General features: G+C 46.1%; 1 protein-coding gene across 2 annotated transcripts in view; it reads right to left on the reverse strand.

Annotated features, from left to right (window-relative positions):
- Positions 1-2,185, reverse strand: part of Atp5mc1 (ATP synthase membrane subunit c locus 1) — a 2,726-nt gene extending 541 nt beyond the window's left edge. Inside the window, exons 1-4 of one of the 2 annotated variants that reach the window (XM_021177208.2) lie at positions 2,124-2,185; positions 1,478-1,524; positions 449-526; positions 5-180 (exon numbers count right to left, since the gene is read on the reverse strand). In XM_021177208.2, the coding sequence (XP_021032867.1) occupies positions 5-180; positions 449-526; positions 1,478-1,516 (293 nt within the window). In that variant the 5' untranslated portion in view covers positions 1,517-1,524; positions 2,124-2,185. Of the gene's footprint in view, positions 1-4; positions 181-448; positions 527-1,477; positions 1,525-2,053 lie in introns of both variants that reach the window. The other variant, XM_021177207.2, reaches the window with a different exon arrangement.
- Between the last annotated feature and the right edge of the window lie 6,086 nt (positions 2,186-8,271).

Here is an 8,271-nt window from a genome sequence, read left to right on the forward strand (position 1 = left end):
CCTGGCATAGCCAATAATCAAGCTACCAAACACTGTGCCAATGCCAGCCCCTGATCCAGCCACACCAACTGTGGCGGCCCCAGCACCAATGAACTTGGCTGCTGTGTCGATGTCCCGGGAAATGACACTGGTCTGGAATTCCCGTCGGGCCACCTGGAGAGGGGAGCTGCTGCAGGAAGGCTGGAAGGAAGGGAGGGAGGCAGTCAGGGGGAGTGAGCTCCACCCTCACCCCACCCACCTGAGCTAAGAAGCAGCTGGCACCCAGCCTCAAAGGGCAGAGTGCTCTGTATGCAGGGTCAATGTCAGCACACAGGGCTAGTCATCTCTAACTGTCATTTGAGACTTGGAATTGCAAGGGTGTCATAGATCCTCTAATACTCCTAAGAACACCTCAGCTGACTGGAGGGACCATAGGCTAGGGATATCCTGAGGGGCCTGACTTCCTTACCTGTTTAGATGGGGCCTCTGGTCTGCTCAGGAGGGAGGCAGACACAGGCCTGATTAGACCCCTGGTACAGGAGCGAATCTGTAAAGTCAGAAAGATATATTGCTCCAAATCAGACAAAAACAAACAAAAACCCAAAACCCAACCTAAGTGGCAGGAGTTTGTCACAATCAGTCCAATCAATTTCAAGGTCAATTAACTTATTTTTCTCAGGTATGTCTACATCGGAGACAGCTATGCTGATAGTCTGTGGGAGCCCACAGTGGCAGCAATCACCATTTGATATAATGCACTAGGCTGGGGAGCACTCACAAGACCCTGGGGTCAATCCTCAGAACCAAACCCAAACCAAACCGGATATCAAAGTCCATTTCCAAGGGCACAGACTTAATCAGTTTTCCAGAATAGGGTAAGGCCCAAACATCCAGTCAGTTGTTGAGGTAACAAAAGGCAATCAAGGGGAGAGATTTACTAAGATGCATTCACAGCAACATATATCCTCCAGGCAGTGGGCCAGGAAGCCTGGTTTGACTCCCAGAACAGCCATCTTAGAAAAGCTCCCAGTGACACGAATTGCTTGACACATTATTCAATACAACGACTGTCAGGCTTGGCAGAACATTGGCATCACCTGGGGCATTCTACCAAAATTGCTTAGGGGTTCCACCTTCATTCTCACAGTCTGATGCAATTGGTCTGAGGAGCAGTCTGGGCATTAGAAGCATTAGGCTTTCCAGATGAACTGAACACGCAGCCGAGGTTGAGAAAAACTGTTTTCCGGTTGTCTGGCTACAGCCAACCCAGGACTGTAATAAAAAGGTCAGCTCTAGCTTATCTGAGGACGCTCAGAAAGCCACGACGGCTTGGTTTACAGGCCTGAATAAACATAGGTTACTTGCAACACCTCCTATACCCTCCCCCAATAGCCATCATCATCATCACGGAACGCCAGCCCCTCTTAGTTCATTCATTAAACATGATTGCTCCCATACCATACCCGGCACTATAGGGAAACCCGGAGCTTCCGCTTACCAGAACTGGAGAAATGAGCAGTGCCTTGGTGGTCTGCATTTTTCAATCTGCAAGAAGAAGGGGGAGAAAAGAAAAAAAAAAAACAAAAACCCGTAATTCCTATGAAAGCCCGGATGTCTGCTTATACTGGCAACCTCCTGTTGTCCCCATCCACCTCCAATCGTTCTCCCCAACTCTTCCTATACCCCAGCTAAGGAGGGCATTAGAGGTCAGAAGGACAGAGCAGATTCCAGGGTCAACCACTTTCTGCTCAGCGGGTCTGCAGGAGGACAGCAACCGAGATCGGAAGTAAAAGGAGGTGGCCCAGGCCCCAAGAGGGAAATGTTGCGAAAAGGAATGGTCTCCCGGGAAGACCGGAGGCAGAAACTGGCAGGCGTCGTGCAGGATCCTGCCCAAGTTACACTGCTGTCCCCTATTCTCCCCAGCGGCCGTTTATCGCTCATTACCGTTGGTAATTAACATTAATTGATAAGGCTTAAAGACTCTAGTCCTCCTTCCCTATCCCTGGAGGCAAATGGTGCTCCACGTGGCACAACCCACGGCCTTGTGGACCCCTGTCTCCCGGCCCCAAGTCACCTGCACTCCCACTCCCCTGCAGCCCCTGCTCGGCCCACAGCACACTCCCTGCTCAAGGTGACTGACTCACCTCCCAGCTTTAGCCCTTGGTCTGAGCGCTCAGCTCCCCCACCCACGTGTTCGGAGTCCCTTCACTCCCATTGGCCGTTATCTCTCCACGTTCCAATTGGCTGGCGTCATCAACTCCATCCTTCTTATTGGTCTTCTTCCGCTTCTTCCTCTCTCTCCACAGGAGCTTCGTGGCAATTCCCGCCTCCTTGCGGATAAAGGCGGGTTCTTTTTCCGAGATCGGGGTTACGATTGGTCGAATCCCGAAATACTTGACCATAGAGTCGACGAGACTCAGAGGTTCTACAACCTTCAACACAAAATGGCGACCAAGGTGCAAGCGGAAGAAAAAAGCGTGGGAGTGACAACCGGCCTCTTGACGCAAGCTGACACGTGATATGGGCTCCAGGCCTTCATTCGGCCCCTTGGACCTTGGGGCGCATTGCATGTTGGGCCTTGTAGTCCTGTCCAAGGACTCAAGGACCACCGACATCCCGCGAGATGTTGCTTCCTGGCAGGGCAAGCCGACGCCTTTACAGTACCTTCCACCATCGTGATTTGTAAAAATCCCCATTTTCGTCCAAGTATTAAGGCAGGTTGGAAAACTTCTAAGTAGTGAGCGTGCTCTTGTGGGTCTGTCAGTAGTCAGTCAACATGGACTCACAAGTTGAATGGTGAAAAAAAAAAAAAACCAACAAAATAAAATTAAAGCCAGGCTTGCTATTTCGTACCCGAAATTTTAGCACTTGGCAGGTGCTTAGGAGACTGGAAAGTCAGGAGTTCAAGGCCAGACTAAGCTTCTTGAGTTTAGGTCAAAAAATCAAGGTAGGGCTAGACAATTGTATTGGGAGTGGGGAGAACTCTAAAACGAAAACAATAATTGATAGGATGAAGGGTTCAAAGAATTCAGGTGGTGCATGCTTGTAATTTCAGACAACAGAAGGCTAAAGCAGGAAGACGGAGCACTTGCTCCAGACCAGTCTGGATTAAGTAGCAAAACCTTGCTTAAAATGACAAAACAATGCCGGGCAGTGGTGGCGCACACCTTTAATCCCAGCACTTTGGAGGCAGAGGCAGACAGATTTCTGAGTTTGAGGCCAGCCTGGTCTACAGAGTGAGTTCCAAGACAACCAGGGCTATACAGAGAAACCCTGTCTCGAAAAAAACAAAACAAAACAAAACAAAAAGACAAAAAACCCAGCAACAAAGAAACAACAAAACCACATGTGTATGCACACAAGCACAAAGGGTAGGGACAGAAAAACAGGACTGCAGTAACCATTCGCTAGTGAATTAGAAAACCTTCCTGGAAAGCAGTTTAGCAATACTTTTTATTAGAAATGCTATGAATGAGCCATCCTCTTTGACCCAGTAATTCTTGAGTAATGAGAACCTTTAAATGTTCCACCTTCCTTGAGCCAGTATTAACACTTCTAGGAACCTGCACTAAATAAATAATGCCCTGCAAAGGTTCTGATAAAAACAGAATGAACACCGGGCAGTGGTGGCACACGCCTTTAGTCCCAGCACTTGGGAGGCAGAGGCAGGCGGATTTCGGAGTTCGAGGCCAGCCTAGTCTACAAAGTGAGTTCCAGAACAGCCAGGTGCTACACAGAGAAACCCTGTCTCAAACAAACAAACAAACAAAAAAAGAACGAACATTAAAGACCTTGTGTCGTTGCTTCTGTTTTTTTGAGACAGGGTCCCTCTTTGAAGCCCTGACTGTCCTGGAACTCAGAGAGATCTCCCAGTCTCCCGATTGTTAGGATTAAAGGTGTTTGCCACCATGCCCTGTGCAGCGCTCACTAAATGGGAAGACTAAATGTTATTCTGATAGTAAATGCTTAAATAAACAATATATATTTTTATATAAACATAAATATTTATATGTAAACATAAATTTAAAGATATATAGGGTTTTTTTTGCCTGAATGTATCCCACAAATGTGCCTGATGCCCTCAGAGGCCAAAAGAAGGCATTGACTTCCATGGTACTGGAGTAAGAGATATTTGTGAGTCACCTCGTGGGTGCTAAATCTCAAAGTCAAGTCCTATGGAAGAACAGGCAGTGCTCTTAACTGATGAGCCATCTCTTCAGCCCTAATTTATTTATTTATTTATTTATTTATTTATTTTATTTATTTTTTTTGGTTTTTCGAGACAGGGTTTCTCTGTATAGCCTTGGCTGTCCTGGAACTCACTTTGTAGACCAGGCTGGCCTCGAACTCAGAAATCCGCCTGCCTCTGCCTCCCGAGTGCTGGGATTAAAGGCGTGTGTCACCACGCCCGGCTTCCTAATTTATTTTATTTTAGTTTGGTACTGTATTTGAAAGTGCCAGTGTGGCAATCAGAGGCCAACTTTCAGTTTGCCCCTACCACTGTAGGTTCCAGGGATTGCCGTCTAGCTTGCAAGGTGATTGCTCTGACCCATCTTATTGGCTCTAAATAAGACAGGCATTGTAGTCCATTTATAAAAATAAGCAGGAACAGGAACTGGAGAGATGGCTTGGCCGGCGGTTAAGAACACTTGCTGCTCTTCCAGAGGACAGAAGTGTGGTTTCCAGCAACCACCACATGTAGACGCACAACCATACATACTTACTCTTACTGAAATCTTATTTATTGTATGTAAGTACACTGTAGCTGTCCTCAGATACTCCAGAAGTGGGCATCAGGTTTCGTTACAGATGGTTGTGAGCTACCATGTGGTTGCTGGGATTTGAACTCGGGACCTTCAGAAGAGCAGTTGGCGCTCTTAACCACTGAGCCATCTCGCCAGCCCCTGAAATCTTTAAAAATAAGCAAGAATAAACATGAGATAAAATCACGAGGATTTTCCGTTTTCTTTTTCTTTCTTTCTCTTTTTCCTTTTTGAACGGGGTCTCACATAGCCTAGGGTGGCTTTCAACTCTATCCAGGTTCTGGTTGAACTCTTAATCCTCCTGCCTCCAATCTCCAAGTTCTGGAATTACAGGCATGCACCATCATGCCCAGTTTAAGAATATTTTCATTTATTCTTTATTTTTTCTCTCTCTTTCTTTCTGAGGTGAGATGTTGCTGTGTTGCTATGTAACCCCGGCTGACTAGGACCTTGCTATGCAGATTAAGCTGTGGTTGAAGTCAGAGTGATCCTGCTGCCTCTGTGTCCCCAGGGCTGGGATTACAGGTGTGATTCTATGGAGAAAACTTTCAGGGCTGGAGAGATGACACAGGGTTTAGGACACTAGAGGACCATAGATTGGTTCCCAGCACCCATATAGGGTGGCTCACAGCAACTTGTAACTGGAGTTCTAGGGGACCCCCATACCCTCTTCTGGACACCTGCACATACTCTGCCCCACCCCCACCCCACATACACATAATTAAAAACTGGGCTCCTGCGACCTCAGCAGGTAAAGGCCCTGTCCACCAAGGTCTACAACCTAAGTTCCATTCCCAGGACCCAATAGTGGAATGAGAACGGACCCCCCCCCCCAAGTCGTCCTCTGCTTACTGGCTCACATCCCCCACCCCCACCCCAATCAGCTAGAACACAATAAATTAATAAATGTAACAAAACATGAAAACAATTCTTTTCTGATACATTGTCTTTCTATGTAGCCCTGGCTAGCCTGGAACTCCATATGTTGTCCAGGCTAGCACTGAACTTACAGAGCTCTACCTGATTCAGCCTCCTAAGAACTGGGATTTTAAGGGGACTGACGAGATGGCTCAGCAGGTAAGAGCACAGACTGCTCTTCTGAAGGTCCTGAGTTCAAATCCCAGCAACCATGTGGTGACTCACAACCACCCATAATAAATAAGATCGGATGCCCTCTTCTGGTGTGTCAGAAGACAGCTACAGTGTATTTATATATAATAATAAGTAAATCTTTGGCTTGGAGCAAGCAGGGTTGACTGGAGCGAGCAGAGGTCTTAAAATTCAATTCCCAACAATCATATGAAGGCTCACACCCATCTGTTTAGCTACAGTGTACCCATATACATAAAATAAATAAATAAATAAATAAATCTTTAAAAAAAAAAAAAAGGAAAGTCACTGCAAGTCCAGGGCCAGTCTGATCTACATCGCAAGTTCGAGACTAGCTGGGACTATATAATGAGGAAGAAAAACATGAACCAACCAACAAAAGATCAGAGGGATGTCAGGAACTGGGGTGAGAGTTCACTCAGGAAATTGCTCTGCAAGCATGGGGACCTGAGTTTGATTTCCAGAGCCTGTAATGTCATGGCTTGGAATTCCAGTGCTGGCAACTGTAGGTGTGGCTGGCGTAAAGGTTGGGGTGGGGGTGCTCTCTGGAGTTCTCTGGCCAGCCAGACCAGTCTGCTTGGCAACTTCCAGGCCAATGAGAGACCATATCTTAAAAAAAAAAAAGTAGGCTCTGGCATGTTGGAACAATGTAGCAGGAAGTGTCAGAAAAGATACCACAGGGATAACTGGCTTGTGGCAGCCAAGCGTTCATAGTGATGTTGGCTCTTCCTATCATTGTGAAGCAGAATTCACCAAGCATTGGATTTTTCACCCACTAATAGGGAACGTGAGTTGGGTCTAGACCATCGTGAGACAGGACCTTTTGAAGAGCAATCGGTGCTCTTAACCACTAAGCCATCTCTCCAGCCCATCTTAAAATTCTTAAGCGATAAGGAGGTCGGCCAGTTCCTCCTGCCTTCTGTTTTTCATAACCCACGCACACACGCACGCTCCACAGTCGGGAACAATCATGGAGGAAGAGGGTTCCCAGATTGCCCTTTGAGAATAAAATGGGAGGTCATAACCAAAGTCTTTTGGATAAAGCACCACAACTGACTACACACTAACCCGTTTGGCTGCCTTCCTTCCCAAAGTATGGATCGGTCCAGCATGGGAAAGACCTCCCTCCCTCCTTTTTGACCCGTTTTCACTCTTCCAACATACACTCAATAAAATAAAATAAAAAAAAAAATAAAAAAAAGTAGAAAGTTTGTAGAAAGGACAGATGGTCCTCTAGCCTAAACACATGCACGGGCATATGCACGCATGCACATGCATGTGTACCCACAAACAAGTATAGACACCATAAAAAATACATATGAAATATATGTATATATATATATGTATGTATGTATGTATATGTATGTATATATATATGGTTAAAAGATGGGAAGAGAGTATGTTTTTTATCAACCGCATCTGAAGAGTTGCCTCCATCAGATTGGCTTGTGGACAGGTCTATGGGACATCTTCTTGATGGCCGATTGATGTGGGAGGCTCAGCTCCTGGTGGATAGTGGAACCCCTGAGCAGGTGGTTTTGGAGTATGTCAGACACTAGCAAGGGGGAGGGGGAAGTTAAGCAGTAAGCAGTGTTCCTGCTTGGCCTCTGCTTCAATCCCTGCCGGCCTCAAGCTTCCTACCCTGGCTTTTCTTTTCTTTTCTTTTTTTTTTTTTTTAAGATTTATGTGTTTATTTTATGTTTATGAGTACACTGTAGCTGTACTGGTGGTTGTGAGTGATCATGTGGTTGCTGAGAATTTGGATTCAGGACTTCTGCTTGCTTGCTCAGGTCGGCCCTGCTTGCTTCAGTCTAAATATTTATTTATTATATATCTAAGAATACTGTAGCTGTCTTCAGACATACAAGAAGAGGATGTCAGATCTCATTACAGATGGTTGTGAGCCACCATGTGGTTGCTGGGATTTGAACTCAGGACCTTTTGAAGAGCAGTCGGTGCTCTTAACCTCTTAACTGCTGAGCCATCTCTCCAGCCCTGGCTTTTCTTTACGATAGGCTCCGGACCGTAAAATAAAATTAACCCTTCCCAAGTTGCTTTTGGTTATGTTGTTTATCACAGCTATAGCGAGCAACCTAGAACAGTATGTAGTATGTTATTTTTTTTTTTAATTTAAACAATGTTTATTTTAAAAAATATTTTTAAATATTGATTTTTATGTGTATGAGTGTTTTGCCTGCATGTCTGTATGTGCACCATGTGCATGGCTAGAGCCATGGAGATAAGAAGGTGAAGGATCCCCTGGAATTGAACTCAGGGATGGTTGTGAGCCACCATGTGGGTGCTAAGAATGAAGCCTACCGAGCCGGGCATGGTGGCACATGCCTTTAATCCCAGCACTCGGGAGGCAGAGGCAGGCGGATTTCTGAGTTTGAGGCCAGCCTGGTCTACAAACAGAGAA

Source organism: Mus caroli, chromosome 11 (genome assembly GCF_900094665.2).
Source record: "Mus caroli chromosome 11, CAROLI_EIJ_v1.1, whole genome shotgun sequence".
Taxonomy (NCBI): Eukaryota; Metazoa; Chordata; class Mammalia; order Rodentia; family Muridae; genus Mus; species Mus caroli.